General features: G+C 33.4%; 1 protein-coding gene and 1 long non-coding RNA gene across 2 annotated transcripts in view; one reads left to right on the forward strand and one right to left on the reverse strand.

The window, feature by feature from the left end:
* Positions 1 to 21,589, forward strand: part of LOC127724666 (uncharacterized) — a 70,001-nt gene that overhangs the window by 11,403 nt on the left and 37,009 nt on the right. Inside the window, exons 6-11 of the mRNA XM_052231703.1 lie at positions 2,257 to 2,395; positions 4,212 to 4,312; positions 6,168 to 6,367; positions 8,126 to 8,240; positions 9,603 to 9,742; positions 14,321 to 14,482. Of these exons, the coding sequence (XP_052087663.1) occupies positions 2,257 to 2,395; positions 4,212 to 4,312; positions 6,168 to 6,367; positions 8,126 to 8,240; positions 9,603 to 9,742; positions 14,321 to 14,482 (857 nt within the window). The remainder of the gene's footprint in view (positions 1 to 2,256; positions 2,396 to 4,211; positions 4,313 to 6,167; positions 6,368 to 8,125; positions 8,241 to 9,602; positions 9,743 to 14,320; positions 14,483 to 21,589) is intronic.
* Positions 19,308 to 19,982, reverse strand: LOC127724820 (uncharacterized). Its single transcript, XR_007992732.1, has 2 exons — positions 19,863 to 19,982; positions 19,308 to 19,516 (listed from the first exon to the last, which is right to left on the reverse strand). It is a non-coding gene; the product is annotated as an uncharacterized LOC127724820 (long non-coding RNA).

The raw sequence follows: 21,589 nt of genomic DNA on the forward strand, positions 1-21,589 counted from the left end.
TTGTATACTGGTTAACAACTGTTATACCCCTACTCTGAAGGGAGTTTGTAAACTGGTTAACAACTGTTATACCCCTACTCTGAAGGAAGGTTGTATAATACCCCTGCTCTGAAGGAAGGTTGTATACTGGTTAACAATGTTTACTGTTATACCCCTGCTCTGAAGGGAGGTTGTATATAGATATAGGAAGATGTGGTATGAGTGCCAATGAGACAACTCTCCATCCAAGTTACAATTTATAAAAGTAATATACTGGTTAACAACTGTTATACCCCTGCTCTGAAGGGAGTCTGTATACTGGTTAACAACTGTTATACCCCTGCTCTGAGGGAGGTTGTATACTGGATAACAACTGTTATACCCCTGCTCTGAGGGAGGTTGTATACTGGTTAACAACTGTTATACCCCTGCTCTGAAGGGAGTCTGTATACTGGTTAACAACTGTTATACCCCTGCTCTGAGGGAGGTTGTATACTGGTTAACAACTGTTATACCCCTGCTCTGAGGGAGGTTGTATACTGGTTAACAACTGTTATACCCCTGCTCTGAAGGGAGGTTGTATACTGGTTAACAACTGTTATACCCCTGCTCTGAAGGGAGGTTGTATACTGGTTAACAACTGTTATACCCCTGCTCTGAGGGAGGTTGTATACTGGTTAACAACTGTTATACCCCTGCTCTGAGGGAGGTTGTATACTGGTTAACAACTGTTATACCCCTGCTCTGAAGGGAGGTTGTATACTGGTTAACAACTGTTATACCCCTGCTCTGAAGGGAGGTTGTATACTGGTTAACAACTGTTATACCCCTGCTCTGAGGGAGGTTGTATACTGGTTAACAACTGTTATACCCTTGCTCTGAAGAGAGGTTGTATACTGGTTAACAACTGTTATACCCCTGCTCTGAAGGGAGGTTGTATACTGATTAGCAACTGTTATACCCCTGCTCTGAAGGGAGGTTGTATACTGGTTAACAACTGTTGTACCCCTGCTCTGAAGGGAGGTTGTATACTGATAAGCAACTGTTATACCCCTGCTCTGAAGGGAGGTTGTATACTGATTAGCAACTGTTATACCCCTGCTCTGAAGGGAGGTTGTATACTGGTTAACAACTGTTGTACCCCTGCTCTGAAGGGAGGTTGTATACTGATTTACAACTGTTATACCCCTGCTCTGAAGGGAGGTTGTATACTGGTTAACAACTGTTGTACCCCTGCTCTGAAGGGAGGTTGTAAACTGATTAGCAACTGTTATACCCCTGCTCTGAAGGGAGGTTGTATACTGGTTAACAACTGTTGTACCCCTGCTCTGAAGGGAGGTTGTATACTGATTAGCAACTGTTATACCCCTGCTCTGAAGGGAGGTTGTATACTGGTTAACAACTGTTATACCCCTGCTCTGAAGGGAGGTTGTATACTGATTAGCACCTGTTATACCCCTGCTCTGAAGGGAGGTTGTATACTGATTAGCAACTGTTATACCCCTGCTCTGAAGGGAAGTTGTAAACTGGTTAACAACTGTTATATCCCTGCTCTGAAGGGAGTCTGTATACTGGTTAACAACTGTTATACCCTGCTCTGAAGGGAGGTTGTATACTGGTTAACAACTGTTATACCCCTGCTCTGAAGGGAGGTTGTATACTGGTTAACAACTGTTATACCCCTGCTCTGAAGGGAGGTTGTATACTGGTTAACAACTGTTATACCCCTGCTCTGAAGGGAGTCTGTATACTGGTTAACAACTGTTATACCCCTGCTCTGAAGGGAGGTTGTATACTGGTTAACAACTGATATGCCCCTGCTCTGAAGGGAATCTGTATACTGGTTAACATCTGTATACTTGGTCTATCCAATGCAAAGTACTCTTGTTGCCAATTGTTCTGAAGCCAGCATTTTCAGAAACTAATCATAATGATAATGTAGTCATTGTCTTTATGGAATGATTCTAGGTTATTAGATGGAGATTGAGGTACAATACATGAGGCCCTTTATTTAAAATTTCTAAAAATGATTTTAAACTTTCTGAGAAGCAAAAACTTTATTGACACTCTATTTTAAACATCCCAATATTGTAGCTATCCATTGTTTCCCAAATACAAGAACACTTTGTACCACCTTCTAGGTGAATTTAAAACTTTACAAGCCTACAGTTTACTTAAATACATCAAGATACTTTGGTCTATAAAAGAAAACTGGTGACAAAAATCTTACTTATGGCAACATTTTATTTTCATCTTTATGACTTTTTTATGTTGTAGGTTCTAAGAATATATTGACAGAGTCAATGTTTTCATCATTAGATGTCTCAGATTTGACGCAGAAAGGAGTCGAAGATATGGGATTTACAAACATGACTGAAATTCAGGCTAACTCCATTCCTCACCTGTTACAAGGGAGGTAGGTTAACATACATGTAAAAAATTCAGGCTAACTCCATTCCTCATCTGTTGCAAGGAAGGTAGGTTAACATACATGTAAAAAATTCAGGCTAACTCCATTCCTCATCTGTTACACGGGAGGTAGGTTAACATACATGTAAAATTTCAGGCTATTTAAAATATTTAACTCATATGAACTGTTTTCTATTTTGTGTAAGGCTGTTGCTCATACTTCAACATTAATGACAAGATTCAAAATGAAGATACTTTGGCATTTGGTTATTCCTATAAAGTTTGTAGTTTACAAAGCCTAAAGCAAATATGTTATACAAAAATCAAAAATATTAAAGGGGCACTAGCTACAAGATATATAAAAAAATATAAAATATGATTTTTTTTGTTCAATCATTAATGAAAGTGAAATAGTGAAATAATATATCGCTTTAAGAAGCCAGTATGGTTCTATTTTGTCAAAATAAGCTAAGAAACATTGAGGATGAATTATTCACTTGCAAGTGAATAATTCGACCTCATTGAATCCGTATTCATGTGAACTTCAATTTAACCCCTTAGCTAGAGATGGATACAGCATGCATTGTGCGTGTTTAATTATTTAAAGGAAAAGAATGTCAACATTGAAAGTGAAACAAAGGTAAATCATTTGATTGACTGATTCGATCCACAAAAAATAATTCTTATACAGGTAAAAACGATGGTTAACATATATATTAAATCTATAATATGAAATTAAACAGACGTAGAAAAATCCAAATGCACGAGTCTGATATCTATTTATATCTATATTTATGTTTATATCGCTTATATGGCAATTGGAGGTCTTCGGGGGTCAACTCAACAGTTAATTAGATGGCGTCTAGACTAAAGTACACACAAAATGAAGCTACATATTATCGAGCCCATGCCCGGTATATTGTTTATTTTAAACTTTTCATAATTTGGATAAATGTTTTACTTTGTTATAAATCAAATATGAGAGTTTGAGACAAATCGGTGAACATGAATTTGACAGCTAGTGCCCCTTTAACACTGATATCTGAAAGACAAATGTTTTGTGAACATTTGAAAGATGTTGGGGTTTATTTTAGATAATACTCTCTTGATCTTTTAATTCAAGGGGTAAAAAATAGGGGAATTATCATAACTTTTCCTTTATTGTTGTGTGATAGGTTTTATGGATGTGGTAAAGATTTTTAGTATATACATAATAGTAAATACATGTAAATTGTATGTGTAATACGATCAATGGCAATCGTGCTGTATCAGCCATCCGTGATGATATCGATATCAGTCACGGTTGTAAGGGCTTATCACACCCTTAATCTGTAAGACGTCATGTCATTGACATCAGTCACCGTTCAAAAGGCTTTATCAAACCCCTAATCTGTATGAAGTTACGTCACTTGAAAAAACATCTACTTGAGATATATAATAAAGTGTACATGATATGGCTTTTTCAATATCACACACCGTATCAACCCTCAACCAATATAATCCCTCGAGCAGAGCTCTTGGGATTATATTGGTGTCTCGGGTTGATACAGATTTGATATTAGAAAGCCATATAATATTCTCTATTAATGTCTACCACCAGTTGTAAAATTTTAAAAACCACAACTAAATTAAATACAATAGAAATTGGTTGTTTTGAAAATATTTTTAAGTGGCCCAAAAAGCCTGTTTAATTCAATGAATGAAAATCTATGTAACTAAATTCTTACAGAAAAACACAACTATCTATGTATTTTTAAAGTACTTTATAGATAAACATAAGAAAATGTGGTGTGATTGCCAAATATATGTTTGTTTCTTTATAGGGATTTAATGGGCGCTGCTAGAACAGGAAGTGGTAAAACATTAGCCTTCTTAATTCCGGCTGTAGAACTCATGTACAAGTTGAAATTTATGCCAAGAAATGGTAAATATTATAATTATTACAATAGCTTCATAATGTTAACATAATTTGTTGAAGGAATTGATTTAACTGTCAACTAAATGGTGTAATCACCAGATTAATCCTACAGTGAGAAATTCTTTATATTGCATGTTGTTATTTATTTGATTTAGATTGAAATTGCCAAAACTGTAAAAGCCTTGTTTTCGTGATAATATAGGTTTGTATGATTTTTCAAAATTTAAAAGAAAATAATACTCAAAATTGACAACAACACTTCAAATGGTCTGCAATTTTATTTGCTATGGTCGACATGTTTCACCTGCAGGGCAGGCGTCATCAGGACAATTTTCATACAGAAATTAATTACTGAAGTACTCAAAGTGGTACATTGAATTTGACGTTGTCATGGTGAGAGAAACAATAAAAAGTGAAAGTAGCAATAAAGAGTTATAAATAGATAAGATAAATATAGAAAAATAAAGTTTGTTTACAATGTAAATTGAGTTCGTTTTACTTTTATATGATACATGACATTGTTCTAAAGGCTTGGTATCTAAATGGACAATCTTCCCATGGTTCCTACCACTTCGCAAGGCTTCTCTTCCAACCTGGCCATTGTTGGATGTTACTACTTCCTGGCGCGTCGGCAACAATGGGAAGATTTTGGTTGCCGCTAATGGAAAATGAAATTGTCAAAAATTGTTCCCTTGTTAATTATTTGGTATATGTATAATTTTTTGATCGTCTTCTGTAGTTGGTCTGTTTATCGGCATGGTTGTAAATTTATAGTTCATTTATGATCGGCACCCGCGTGGTGTGTGGTCCGTTTCTTCTGCTATCATTTATAGATGTACATGTATGTAAGGTGGTATCGGAAATCTTGGTAATCTTGGTTCAGTTGTTGTTTTGTCGCACGTATGGAATAATCCTTGGTCCATGTATACGCTGGTGGCCTGTAGATCGGCGCTTGTAGCAAGGCGGTTCCTTTCGGATGCAGGGGTTCACGAATAAATTAATCTTAAATTAAACTCCGTTTGGTGAACCAACGCCTGTGTGAATCATTTTGATAGAGTCCCTGAAGTGGATACCCCGCATACCAAGGTATCCACTTCAGGGACTCTATCAAAATGATTCACACAGGCGTTGGTTCACCAAACGGAGTTTAAATTAAAAGAAAATAGTTTATTTTTTGTTTTACATGCTGTAGATAATGAAAATATGTTGTGTGGCAAGAATTCTTGCCTGCTTGCATCTCATTCATCATTTGTTTAGCCTGTTAAATGGCGGAAATTTTCTCACTTCCAAATTTTAGTCAGCATTTTGTAAGTATAATAAATCATCATTACATGACTTTTAGTTTAGTTTTAGACAATTCTGATTTAAAACAACAGTCCACTTTGTAAAAATACACAATGTCAGGACCTAAAATGAATGCATTTTCTTCCTACAACAACATCATCATCATCATCATCCTGCCCATGTAAACCACTACAATTTTGATTCAATCTCCTTCTTCAAAATAATTATTTGATTACCGAAAAAAAATGATGAAACAAATTACTTACTTTGTTGCTATGTTAATGATTGTTTTAGATCGATCATCAAGCATTGTGTCAATTGATTATAAACATAGGTGAGCTGATATAAACTCAATAAAGTGAAGATTATTTTCTTAATAAGATATAGTTTAATTGATGTACTGTGGGCCATTAAAAATAATATCTATGGGAGGGTAGGACACCACATTTTTTTTTTTTCTGGAATAGTCCTTAACCCTAGAGGTATCTCAAAGGTTTATGACATAATTGAAGTTTTGAATGAGAAATAAGAAAACAACTTGAATGATAAACATTTATTTGTTTTATTTTGTGAATAGGAACTGGTTGTATAGTTATCTCCCCTACTAGAGAACTCTCAATGCAGACTTTTGGAGTACTGAAAGAGTTATTAAAGTATCATTGTCACACATTTGGATTGATTATGGGTGGAACAAGTCGACAAGATGAAGCAAAGAAGCTTGCCAAAGGAGTCAATTTTCTAGTTGCAACACCAGGGAGACTACTAGATCACTTGCAGGCAAGTTTACAATGCATATTGTAAGGATAGTCATTAACTGGATACCTTCTGGTACACCTCTAAGTTCACCTGGTGTTTTTGGTTGGGTTGGTTTTGTTCACTATTTAGTTTTCTTGTATAACCTTTTCTGGACAGTTGTTTGTGTTTTATCTTTGGCCATGGTATTATTGTCTGTCCTACTTCAATGGTGTTCAATACTTTCAGATTAGTAAGAAATATGACCCTTTGAAAATTATCTTTTAACCCTTTCACCGTTAGCTGCCCAGACAGAAGCTACTCTGAGACGATGGCTTCCCTTGCTACTATTACTCAAGTGGGAGATCTTCATAATAAATGTCAATAAAAACTTGTAGTTATTTGTGTCTTTATTTCATTCACTAACACCATGTTCACAGTTTTGTTCATGTTTTGATAATTTTTTCTTCATAAAATATTCAAATTTTCAAATTATCAGCATTACCTAGGTGAAATTCTCAAAATTCTGCTCTTTGACCCAAAATCGTAATTTTTTAACCCAAAACGGCAAAATTTTGAAAAATTTAATGAGGCTGTACAAATTCCTTACACTGAATGATGTCCATTCCAAGTGTTTTGTACATAAAACGACATTTTATGTCAAAAAAGTATACTAGTTGAGCTTCAATTCTTCCATATTCTTTCAAAAAAAATGTTCCCTCATTTCAAATTCTCGTAAATTCCGTAAATTTCCTCTGATTTTGACACGGTTTTCAACAAACGGAAGCGCCATGTTTACACTTCATCTGGGTATTCAATAAAGAAAGATAACTCGTGTTTGCACTGTTTTGAGTGGGAAATATAAAAGAGGTATTCCGATCCCAGTAAAACGGGACTCATCGGCGAAAGGGTAAAGGAATTAAATAAGACCTCCAGAAATGTTTTAAACATGATGAAGTATTCCTGAAATATTATAAGCAACTATAGTATATGACCACTCCAGTTTAAGGAGGAAAGCTATTCGAACATTTATGGAAGTTCAGAATTTTGCTTCTTTTAACTGCAGACTACTTCAACAACAACTTTCAATTAATGTTATGATGTTTGTTCACTCTTTGGAAGGCTATAGAAAACTAGAACTTAAAGTAATCAGCATCCTGGAGGTCACTTCGTTTAGAATGGATATAGATGCTTATATCTTTGTACTATACAATTTGGATCAAGTTAATCAACCATTGAAACCATGACAGCTTTGGTTTTTGTTAAATTTACAAAAATTGCAGAATTGACTATAAATACAAAAATAAGAAGATGCCAATTAGACAACTCTCCACCAGAGACCAAATGAAATAGAAGCTAACAACTATAAGTTCCTGTATGGCTTTCAACAATAAGCAAAACCCATACTGCATAGTCACCTATAAAAGGCCCAGAAATGACAAATGTAAAACAATTCAAGCTAGAAAACTAACGGCCTGATTTATGTAAAAAAACAATGAACGAAATACAAATATGATATTCAGCAACAGACGACAACCGCTGAATTACAGGCTCCTAACTTGGGACAGGCACATACAGAATGTGGCAGGGTTAAACATGTTAGCGGGCACCAAACCCTTCCCTAACCTGGGACAGTGGTGTAACAGGACAACATATGAACAAACTATAAAAATCAGTTGAAAATGGCTTTTAATCTGCTTTTACTACAAAAAGTATATGTTATAACTATATCCTAAAAAAGAAAAGTTTCTGGTTGTCAATATGTTTACCATTCTTATGTAAAAATCAATTCTTTTACTTCAGAACACAGCAAATTTTATGTACAAGAATCTACAGTGTTTGATCATTGATGAAGCAGACAGGATTTTAGATATTGGTTTTGAGGAAGAAATGAAACAGATTATCAAATTATTACCAAGTAAGTCTAAAAAGCATATCATCAGCAGTGTTTCAAAATAGTATGGCTTCAGCTTATTTGAGGAAAACTCATCCTTGCATTTCTTATACTTAGAAACAAAAACAAAAAAGTGAATACTGTGAAATAAATCAAAATCAGGTCTTGTTAGCGCTCTCTAATGTACAGTTCTTGCCAGATTTTTATGAAACTTATATCATAGGTTTATATCAGCAATGTCTTGGACAAGTTCGAAAATCAGTGCCAATCAATTATTTTAAATAGAGTTATGCCCCTTGGAAACACTAATTATATGAAAAATTGCATCGTTAATGCTCTCATGTGTACAATTCTTGCCAGTTTTTAATGAAACTTATATCATAGGTTTATATCACAATGTCTTTGACACTTTCGAAAATAAGTGCTGATCGAATATTTTTAATTAGTTATGCCCTTGGAAAAATTAATTATAATGGAAATGGCATTGCATTTGCTCTGAAGCCTTCATTTCTCTAAGATATTTATAATTTGTTTTTTTTTTTTAGTTATTGCCCTTGGATAGATAAAATATGTGCAACGTAGGGGACATTTGAACTCTTATTATATTCATGACAAGAACAATACAAAAACTAATAAAGTTTTGTTTTGAATGTGTTTGACAAAGTCCAAAAGCAGCTAATAATATAGTGATTTTGAATGGGTGGGTGGGAGGTCGAGGAAAAGTTGGTAACTTTTTTATGTAATCAAGTCCTCCTCCAATTTTAAACCCAGATCCTTGAAACTTCACATAAAGATAACACACATGTTGAAGGTGTGCATCTGTTATTTTGGATTTTTCAGCAAAAAAAACTAAAAGATGGTAACAGTTTTTGTTTTTAACCAAAATCTTTTGAATTTCATACAGAAATTACAAACTTATTGAGGTTATGCACCTTTTGTTATGGAGTTGTTTAAATTTGCTCACCCATTTTATATTTTATAAATGTTCAGTATAAACCATTCTCCATTGTTTAAAAAAAAATCTGTGGAACCCAGCTATTTTGGGTTTTTGATACATTTTTCGGGTTTTAAAATGATGGATTAAAACCAAGGACAAAATATTTTTAATGCCAATAGAGAAAAAAGGGCAACAGATCACTTAGCTTATTGACCCCTCATGGACAGTTGCTTCTGGGGTTCTGTAGCTTACACAGAGTGTGATTTTCTCCCAACATGTGGCTTGGTTTTACTCCTGCCAGACCACATTATATTGCCAAAAGACTGCCCTTTCAACTTAATTCAACTATAGAAAAGCTTTGAGTAGCCATAGTCTGCTCTCAAACTGTCACTAAGATTTGACATAATGTAAATCTGCTATTATCAGTTTCCTTCTAAATTCTTTTTCAGAGAGAAGACAGACAATGTTATTCTCTGCTACACAGACCAGGAAGATAGAAGATTTGGCTCGTATATCCTTAAAGAAGGAACCATTATATGTAGGAGTGGATGACAAAAGGGAAAAGGCTACTGTTGAAGGATTAGAGCAGGTCTGTTATTTATATTTGTTATATTTGCCTAAACTTATCTTAAGTAGCTGATAGTGATGGATAAAAGACAGAATTATTTCTAGAATGTGAGTTTTATCATTATTTAAACAGTGATTATGTATGCTCCATTACAGTCAAGTCTGGTAATTTTGTTGTCTGGTAGTTGTGAATTAACAGACATAATGTTAAAATAACAGACTTAAAACACTTTTGAAAAAATACTGCATTGTTAAAATATACAAGGAACATCATGATAAAGATTTTAATTTTATTTAAAGAAATCCGTGATCAGTTAACCAGGTTTTTGGACCTTTTTGTTTTCAGACAAACTATACAACTTATAGAGCTATTTTACAGTAGTTTAGGCAATTAAAGTCTTATATTTTTGCATGCTGGGTTTGATAGGAGGTTTAATCAAGCATCACAATTAGAATACTCATTTATAAACAACAGCATAGGCAGAGTTTCATTATGGTTATTGAGAAGACATACTACATGTACTACTGTAAATGTATTTATTTTCATGGATTGAGGAAAAGTTGTTTTTTCATGGATATTTGAATTTGCGGTTTTGCAAAGTGTGCATACAAGCCTATATACAAAATGTATACTTCATTGAACATTCAAATTAGTGGTTTATCTATACCAATGAAATCCACGGAAATTAGTATCTGATGTCATTACCCTGTACTTCAGGGATTCTAATTTCTGTATACTGCAAGGTTAATGGGTTTTTATATGTAAACGGATTCATATTTTGTCTCATGGAATTAAACCCCAATAGCTCAACTGTTTATGTTACTGGTAAAGAGGGTTCGGCCTGTGCTTTCACTCCAGGTCTTTGGACAGCAAACTGACAATACCAAGAACCAATCAATTCAACTAATGACAGGTGTCAGAAATCTAGAAATGTCAGGAGGTGTCGACTGCGCCAAGCAATGTATTCACTCATATAACAAATAACCAAGATGGATAAAACAGTTTCATATTTAAAAGACAGACAATAAACTCGTATATCGCGGTATCTCAATATGAAATTTAATCCATGAATATTCAATACATTTTCGAACCTCACCTTACAGGATAAATTGGGGAAATGCATCCACAGTGAAAAATACCCATAATAAATTAACCAAGTAAAATGAAAGTGTTTGGCCTTAGTACTCTAAAATTGATTCAAGAAATAAATTCCCACACTAGAAATTTAGACATGACCGAACTTCAATCAATCAAATTCACGATGTCACACATTTTGACTTCAGAGATAAAATAAATATACCCACTGGTTCCCACCATCTTTGTTAGACTAGAACATGAACCTTGAAATTTTATTTACCAGGGACCAAAGTCAGTCGCATTTAATCAATTCCTGTTACTCTAAAATATCCCTTTTGGATTAACCACCTTTTTATACGACCGCAAAAAAATTTTTGTGGTCGTATATTGGTATGACGTTGGCGTCGTCGTCGTCGTCGTCGTCGTCGTCTGGCGTTGTCCGGCGTCGTCCGAAGACACATTGGTTTTCGCACTCTAACTTTAGTTTAAGTGAATGGATCTCTATGAAATTTTACCACAAGGTTCAATACCACAAAAGAAAGGTTGGGATTGATTTTGGGGGTTATGGTACCAACAGTAAAGGAATTAGGGGCCAAAAAGGGGCCAAAAATAAGCATTTTTGTAATTTCCAGACATAACTTGTGTGTTAGTGTATGGATCTCTCTGACATTGTACCACAAGGTTCCATATCACAAAAGGAATGCTGGGATTGATTTTGGGGGTAATTGCCTCAAAATTTTAGGAATCAGGGGCCAAAAAAGGGGCAAAAAACAAGCATTTTTCTAGTTTAATGACAATAACTTGTGTGTAAGTGTATGGATCTTTCTGAAATTGTACTACAAGGTTCCATATCACAAAGGGAAAGCTGGAATTGAGTTTGGGGGTAATTGCCGAAACGTTTAGGAATTGGGGGGCCAAAAAGGGGCCAAAAGTAAGCATTTTTCTAGTTTCCAGACAATAACTTGTGTTCAAGTGTATGGATCTCTCTGAAATTGTACTGCAAGGTACCATACCACAAAGGGAAGGCTTGGATTGATGATGGGGGTAATTGCCTCATTATTTTAGGAATTAGGGGCCAAAAAGGGGCAAAAAATACATTTTTCTAGTTTCCAGACAATAACTTGTGTTGACAAGTGTATGGATCTCTCTGAAATTGTACTGCAAGGTACCATACCACAAAGGGAAGGCTGGGATTGAGTTTGGGGGTGATGAATCATAAGGGGGTTCAAAAAATTTGGGGGGGGGGATTTTTTTTTTTTTCCTTTTTTTTTTCTTTTAAAATTTTCCATTTTAAGTTGGTTATTTCTGATTTATATTTAAAAGCAAATAATAATGATATGGTAGGAGATACACACCAAACAGGATGTGTAAATTATTATATAATAAGTATTGTGCAATAGCAAGAAATTTTCAATTGCACAGTATTGCACAATAGCAAGAAATCTTCAATTGCACAGTATTGCGCAATAGCAAGAAATCTTCAATTGCACAGTATTGCACAATAGCAAGAAATATCCAATAGCACAATATTGCGCAATAGCAAGAAATTGTCAATAGTACAGTATTGCGCAATAGCAAGAAATTGTCAATAGTACAGTATTGCGCAATAGCAAGAAATATTTAATTGCACAGTATTGTGCAAAAGAAGATACTTCGTATAAATTGCTTATTTCTTGACCAATTTCAATGGGATTTTATTCTTGAATTCTTGGGGTTCTTTAATATGCTGAATCTAACCGTGTATTTAGTTTTTGGAATTTGGGCCCCTTTTTAAATTGGTCCACATTGAGGTCCAAAGGGTCCAAAATTAAACTTTGTTTGATTTCATCAAAAATTGAATTATTGGGGTTCTTTGATATGCCGAATCTAACCGTGTATTTAGATTCCTAATTTTTGGTTCCGTTTTCAAATTGGTCTACATTAAGGTCCAAAGGGTCCAAAATTTAACTTAGTTTGATTTTAACAAAAATTGAATTCTTAGGGTTCTTTGATATGCTGAATCTAAACATGTATTTAGATTTTTGATTATGGGCCCAGTTTTCAAGTTGGTCCAAATCGGGGTCCAAAATTAAACTTTGTTTGATTTCAACAAAAATTGAATATATGGGGTTCTTTGATATGCTGAATCTAACCATGTATTTAGATTTTTGATTTTTGGGCCCCGTTATCAACTTTGTCCACATTGAGGTCAAAAGGGTCCAAAATTAAACTTTGTTTGATTTCATCAAAAATTGAATTCTTTGGGTTCTTTGATATGCTGAATCTAACCATGTATTTAGATTTTGGATATTGGACCATAATAGGTGAATGTCCAATTTAAAATTTTTAAGTTCTTAGACCACATTCATTCTGTGTCAGAAACCTATGCTGTGTCAAATATTTAATCACAATCCAAAAGCAAAGCTGTATCAAGCTTGAATGTTGTGTCCATACTTGCCCCAAATGTTCAGGGTTTGACCTCTGCGGTCGTATCAAGCTGTGCCCTGCGGAGCATTTTATTAAATATCACTACCAAAATGGACACCATCTCTTTATAAACCCAATATTCATAAAATATCTAGCTAGTGTACAATTCCTTCTATTTTTTGGAATGGAAACGTAGATTATGAATTTAGAAATGTTTGACTCTAAAACCGAAACATAAATTAATTGTAAGGAAATCATTATTTAAGTCAAACATTGAAACTTGAATAAAATAATTTTGAATACGACTTACCAGTAAGAAAGTTTTCCCCAATCTTAAGAAATATTGTCCAGACGAGGTTTAAATATCCAAGTCTGGACATTGAGTCTCTAGCACGAGAAAAACTATCCCCTCAAAATCTGAAAGGACAAACCTAGTTATATTTTATAACTAAAAATAGAAACAGGATTTACACGACTCATGACTCATAAACGTTACAATACCATGTCCTTAAGACACCAACCTAATCAGCAAAACATGTCAACCAATAAAATTGCAGTTCACATAAGTGTTGTTTTCACTTTAGCTGTATTTTATTAATTTTGTTTGACAACCCTGTATACCATCTGTATCTTCTTAAGGGAACTCTACAAATAGGAAATATAGGAGGCGTTTGTTCAGCATTTCTTGATTTATATAAAAGTTAGGTAAAAAGATTAAGATTTGACCTTAATAGATAGTGACAAAGGGGAGAGTGTTATGCATACATCTGCAACTATTTTTTTTAATTCCGCAAGTACTTAACGTATTTTGTCTATTCTTATCTTTGTAAACACCTGACGTTTACTCTTAACTGTTTTGTTTTTTATGAAATGAATATTTTTGTTTAATTTTACATGTACTGTCGATGCAGATGACAAAAAGCAGTCACCCATCTTCAACTTCTGACTTGATTTCAATTAAACTTTTGTATAATTTTTGTAACCCTATGTTATTATTCACCTTCTTTTTAACCAGAATGAAATTTTGTTTACCCGGTAATTGTATTCCAAATATCAATTAAATGCTGTTTTTATTAGTGCATACTGGTTGCTGATGATGCTTTGATTTATTTTCAGGGCTATATAGTGTGTCCGTCAGACAAAAGATTTCTGTTATTATTTACATTCCTTAAAAAGAACAGAAAGAAGAAGGTGATGGTTTTCTTTAGCTCCTGCAAATCTGTTAAATATCACCATGAACTGCTGAATTATATAGATCTGCCAGTCTCCTGTATACATGTAAGTTATCTGTTAAATATCACCATGAACTGTTGAATTATATAGATCTGCCAGTCTCCTGTATACATGTAAGTTATCTGTTAAATATCACCATGAACTGTTGAATTATATAGATCTGCCAGTCTCCTGTATACATGTAAGTTATCTGTTAAATATCACCATGAACTGTTGAATTATATAGATCTGCCAGTCTCCTGTATACATGTAAGTTATCTGTTAAATATCACCATGAACTGTTGAATTATATAGATCTGCCAGTCTCCTGTATACATGTAAGTTATCTGTTAAATATCACCATGAACTGTTGAATTATATAGATCTGCCAGTCTCCTGTATACATGTAAGTTATCTGTTAAATATCACCATGAACTGTTGAATTATATAGATCTGCCAGTCTCCTGTATACATGTAAGTTATCTGTTAAATATCACCATGAACTGTTGAATTATATAGATCTGCCAGTCTCCTGTATACATGTAAGTTATCTGTTAAATATCACCATGAACTGTTGAATTATATAGATCTGCCAGTCTCCTGTATACATGTAAGTTATCTGTTAAATATCACCATGAACTGTTGAATTATATAGATCTGCCAGTCTCCTGTATACATTTAAGTTACCTGTAAAATATGACCATGAACTGTTGAATTATTGTGTCACCTGACAGCTTACAGCAACACAAAGGGATCACTTCTGTCATCGTCTGTGTCACACTTTTTAGCTCACCGGGGCCCGATGGGCCCCATGTGAGCTTATGCCATCACTTGGCGTCCGTCGTCGTCGTCATCGTCGTCTGTCGTCGTAAACTATTTCAAAAATCTTCTCCTCTGAAACTACTGGGCCAAATACCTTCAAACTTTAACTAAATGTTTCTTAGGGTATCTAGTTTATAAATTATATCCGAAGTTTTGATCCATCGACAAACATGGCCGCCATGGCTAAAAATAGAACATAGGGGTCAAATGCAGTTTTTGGCTTATATCTCAAAAACTAAAGCTTTTAGAGCAAATCTGACATTGAGTAAAATTGTTCAATTGGTCAAGATCTATCAGCTCTGAAATTTTCAGACGAATCGAACAACCCATTGTTGGGTTGCTGCCACCGAATTGGTAGTTTTAACAAAATTTTGCAGTTTTTTGTTATTATTTTGAATATTATTATATATATATATAAACTGTAAGCAGCAATAATGTTCAGCAAAGTAAGATCTACAAAAAAGTTAATATGACCATAATTGTCAATTGACCCCTTAAGGAGTTATTGCCCTTTAAAGACAATTTTACACAATTTGTTCATCAAGTTTGCTAACATTTAAAAATCTTCTCCTCTGAAACTACTGGGCCAATTACCTTCAAACTTTAACTAAATGTTCCTTAGGGTATCTTGTTTATAAAATTGTATCCAAATTTTGTATCCATTGACAAACATGGCCGCCATGGCTAAAAATAGAACATAAGGGTCAAATGCAGTTTTTGGCTTATACATGTATCTCTAAAACTAAATCTTTTAGAGCAAATGTGACATGAGGTAAAATTGTTTATTTGGTCAAGATCTATAGGCCCTGAAATTATCAGACGAATAGAACAACCCATTGTTGGGTTGCTGCCACCGAATTGGTAGTTTTAACAAAATTTTGCAGTTTTTTGTTATTATTTTGAATAGTACTATAGATATATGTCAACTGTAAGCAGCAATAATGTTCAGTAAAGTAAGATCTACAAAAAAGTTAATATGACCAAAATTGTCAATTGACCCCTTAAGGAGTTATTGCCCTTTAAAGACAATTTTACACAATTTGTTCATCAAGTTTGCTAACATTTAAAAATCTTCTCCTCTGAAATGCAGGTGAGCGATTCAGGCTCTTGAGAGCCTCTTGTAATAATTCCACACCTCCATGAAAATTAATGGATAGAATTCTAGCAAACTTTTATATTTCTTCTAGGACATCATGTTCTGCACTTGCTATTTTAATTTTTGGTTTAAGTGATTTGGAGAGTCCCTTACTAAAACATGAACTTATCCATTTCTGATTTTTTTTATTTGGAGACATGGGATGACACACAGGGAAGACTTACACATTTTATAGATTTCCCAGTCTCCTGTAAACATTTAAGTTATCTATTATATACATTAAAACTACTTCTGAATTATATAGACATCCCGTCTCCTGTAAACAAGTGAATTACCTTCTTATATTTACTACCAGACAATGAAAAAGATACACTATTGTAAATGTTCATCCCATCTGGAATAAGACCAAAAAATTCTGTCTCTTGTGTCTTTTATTTTTGTCATTTCATATTTCCTTTTTATACAATTTTTTTCGGTCGTATTTTGGTATGACGTTGGCATCGTCGTCGTCCAAAGACACATTGGTTTTCGCACAATAACTTTAGTTTAAGTGAATGGATCTCTATGAAATTTTACCATAAGGTTCAATACCACAAAAAGAAGGTTGGGATTGATTTTGAGGGTTATGCGGGGGGGGTAATTTTTTTAATTTTTTTATGGGGGGGGAGGGGGGGTCAATTCGCAACAGCAAAGTGTATTGCACAAAAGCAAAAAATTGAATATAAATTCAAATCATATAACCAATTCTAAGTTCTTTGACTACAGTTATTCTGTGTCAGAAACCTTTTATGTGTCAAATATTGAATTACAGTCCAAATTCAGACCTGTTTCAAGCACGAATATTGCGTCCATTTTTGCCCCAACTGTTCAGGGTTGGACCTCTGCGGTCGTATCCAGCTGTGCTCATCGAAGCAATTTATTAGATGTTACTATTTTAATAATTTTAAAAAATGCTGATTAAGGTAAATTAACTTTAGCTATGATTATGTATGTCATTTTCTATTTTAAGACCTTTATGATGTATTTAAATGGGTTATTATGGTTGCTAACTCCATTGGAAATTTGAATTGAAATTATGACCATGACTGAGGGAAAGAAATTTTTTTTCGAAAAAAGAGGGGGAGAGGTTAGAAAAAAATTGGGGGGGACAATTTTTTCTCCTCAAGATTTCAGAAATCAAAAAGAAAATCCTTCAATTTATTTTTTTTTTGCAAAAAAAGGGGGGGGGGGGGAGGTCAATTTGCAACAGCATAGTGTATTGCACTAAAGCAAAAAATTGAATATAAATTCAAATCATATAACCAATTCTAAGTTCTTTGACTACAGTTATTCTGTGTCAGAAACCTATTATGTGTCAAATATTGAATTACAATCCAAATTCAGACCTGTATCAAGCGCGAATATTGTGTCCATTTTTGCCCCAACTGTTCAGGGTTGGACCTCTGCGGTTATATCCAGCTGTGCTCGGCGAAGCAATTTATTATCATTTGGATTTTTATTTATTTTTTTGCATTCTAAAGTTAGGGTAACAGGAATGTTGGAGAAATCAGAAATTTTAAAATGGGGAAAAAATGTTTTTGTCTCGCCTGCCAGGATAGGCTTGCTCTTTCAATCTACAATTGTTAAAATTTTGTGATTAGGTCAGATTAAAAGTAACCAATAGTGTTATTTATGGATGTTTTGTATGCACTTGAATAAGCATTGACACATCTCATTTCCATGGATATTATTGGAACTGTCGCCTTAATCATTATTTACTGAGTTTGAACTTTTTGCATAGTTAACATGTTAAAGTTTGTAATAAGGTCAGTTTAATGGATACTTTTAAATGATATTTGAAATACAGTTGTGTTTACATATAGATTCTTACATTGGTACCAGTGGATTATTGGATTTATCCAATCGAGATAGTTAAATTATCAATTTTAAAGTCCGAGCCTCGGCGAGGACTTTAAAATTGATAATTTAACTATCGAGATTGGATAAATCCGATAATCCACGAGTAACTATGTAAGAATCTGTTTCTCTAATGATTAAAAAATAAATTTTCCTTTTTTGCTAAACTAAAATCCCCTTCGAGTGCCTTCCACTTTCCATAAAGTTGTCAATTTCATTAACACCTGTTAGCATATTTTGATGCATCCAGTGAGCTGAGAAAGGTTATGACCCTTAAACTCATCCAATCATCATCTGAGATCACTGGCAACCACACGTTGATTAAATTTTTTTATACAATGGGTTCGGAAAGGGATAAATTTCCATAGAATTAGAGAAATTGGTATATCTCATTCCCATGGAGATTATTTGGTAGGGTTCTTTGAAGAAATTTTCACAATTTACAGCAGAAGAAGAAACCCTGTGATTTTCATTTGTTTTAATTTTCCATTTCACAACTTTTGATTAGCTTCCTATGGAAATAAAAGAAGGAATTTTTACACACTGTTACAGAATAGTTGTTTTACTTTAGAGCAAGGCATTGTCTAAGGTGTGCCCTGAAGCTTTCCTGAAATTGTTGCTTATGGTAAAATTGTTGAAATTGTTATGAAATAGGCCCATATTTCTTGCAAAATAGCTTTTTAAGGATTCTGAATTTTCTTGGTAATATCACATACCTGTGCCAAAGCCAGGAGTAAAGTATCAATAATATTGTTTTGAATTATCTCCCTTTTACTGTGACTTCGCTGTAGGTGTTGAATTATCTCCCTATTACCATGACTTAACTGTAAGTCTACCAATTGCAGTTCATAACAAATTCTGACCAAATTGCAATTTGTTTTATCAAATCAAACTGTTCAAATGGTCAGAAATGTTAAACAACTGCTGTAGAAAACCAGTCAAGTCCTCAAAGTGCAAGGTAATAAAATAAAGCATAATTACAATCCTATCGAACTTTAGACCAGTTGAACAGTTTGTTTGATAAGACAAATTCCAACTAGGTCAGAATTTTGTCACAGTAATACAAGCACAACATCATACAATGATAAGTATATTAAATTTTATGAATTTTAGTGTTTCAATTGTTCTTAGAAAATGATCAGGCAGTCAGTGTCATGTTATCGAAGAGTTATAAACATAATTCTTCCTCTGGCTTTCAGGAACAGTTCATTGGTTCTGATCGAAAATTTCTGTAAATCTGCTCCTTGCATATTCATATCCATATATTGTAATTTGTTCTTATATGCCTGAAGTTGAAAAAGATAAATCATATTGAAAAATGATGCAATATTATTCTATGTAGAAATTATAGGATCAAATATTAAAAAAAAATGAATATGGACTTTTTCAAATCATGGAACCAGAGAAATATTTTTAATTTCTCCCGAACCAGATATGCAGAATTTAGATGTTTTATCAGTAAGTTTATTTGAATGAAATGAATAAAATTGAATTAACAATGCCAAAATGCTTTTTTTGGACTGTCCTGGAAATTTACTGATGAAGAACATTGTATCAAATTTTCAGAGTTTTCCTGCAAATAGGATATAGCAAACTTGAACATACATTCTTATTGTATTTTTCCATACTTACATCCAATTACTCATGCCCTGCACCCCTTACTGCCATAGTGGAACTCCATTTTTACATTTGACCTTTGGAATAGTTCACAAAGGGGTTTCTTTATTTTATCTACAATACAGCAGGTTAATGTTTTATGGGAGTTTTAATTTTTGCTTACTGGGTATTTTAATTGATAAATGAAATTCATTAAAATAAATACAGTCCAAATTGTAGGCAATACCATATATTTTTGTATTTAGTACTATTAAGTAATGTTCCTATCTTCATATTTAGGATATAGTAAAGTGCTTTCTACTTTTCATGAAATTGCAGGATTTGATGTTTCTTAATTGTGAAGAATGTAAAACAAGTTCTAAGTAAGGGATTATCCTATTGTTAACTTACAGGTAAATTAACAGCATTTCTAGAAGTGAGTTACACTGCCTGAAGCACATTTAATAGTTTGACAAGATTTGTCAGTGAAATCCATTTAAAGTTTAATTTTGAAACAAACAAAAAATCAGATTGACTTTTAAGTGAATGTTGATAATTTCAAGACTCTGCTAACTTCAAACTGACTAAAAATAAATCAATAAAACACAATATGAAATGGAGAAAAATCTTATAAACCTTAACATTATCTAAATAAGCGTACTGAAAGTTAGATTAGTAGATTTGTGTTTTGTAAGAATATTTCAAATGTTCAGATACATGTACAAATGAAGCAGAAAGTAACATTTACTTTTGAATTATAAAAAAAAAACATCTTGTGTTTTTATATTTTTTTTAACATCTAAATTTTCTTTAAATAAATCACATAATGAACTTATATTTTGATGTTACTGGATAGGGACATTGGATATTGAATTAGATATAGCTGTAAATATTTTTTTCAAATTTATTGATATGACCTAAAATGAACAAAAAGATAATTCTTCAGTGAAAATTTGCATAATTTATATTTACATTCACAATTTAATAGGACACTTGTACACTCTCTATCAACTCATGGTACTGTTGTGTAATCTTATACTTTAAGTACAAGTTTTTTGAATTTCTCAAAAATGATAAATTCCTTTCATCACTAAGACTAGTCCATAATGGAAATACCCAAAAAGGAAATATGTATAAGGTTTCCACCTAAGAAATTCAGGAAATCATGTATAAGGTTTCCACCTAAGAAATTCAGGAAATCATGTATAAGGTTTCCACCTAAGAAATTCAGGAAATCATGTATAAGGTTTCCACCTTAGAAATTCAGGAAATCATGTATTAGGTTTCTACCTAAGAAATTCAGGAAATCATGTATTAGGTTTCCACCTAAGAAATTCAGGAAATCATGTATAAGGTTTCCACCTAAGAAATTCAGGAAATCATGTATAAGGTTTCCACCTTAGAAATTCAGGAAATCATGTATTAGGTTTCCACCTAAGAAATTCAGGAAATCATGTATTAGGTTTCCACCTTAGAAATTCAGGAAATCATGTATTAGGTTTCCACCTAAGAAATTCAGGAAATCATGTATAAGGTTTCCACCTAAGAAATTCAGGAAATCATGTATAAGGTTTCCACCTTAGAAATTCAGGAAATCATGTATTAGGTTTCCACCTAAGAAATTCAGGAAATCATGTATTAGGTTTCCACCTTAGAAATTCAGGAAATCATGTATTAGGTTTCCACCTAAGAAATTCAGGAAATCATGTATTAGGTTTCCACCTAAGAAATTCAGGAAATCATGTATAAGGTTTCCACCTTAG

Source organism: Mytilus californianus, unplaced genomic scaffold (assembly GCF_021869535.1).
Source record: "Mytilus californianus isolate M0D057914Y unplaced genomic scaffold, xbMytCali1.0.p SCAF_14, whole genome shotgun sequence".
Lineage (NCBI taxonomy): Eukaryota > Metazoa > Mollusca > Bivalvia > Mytilida > Mytilidae > Mytilus > Mytilus californianus.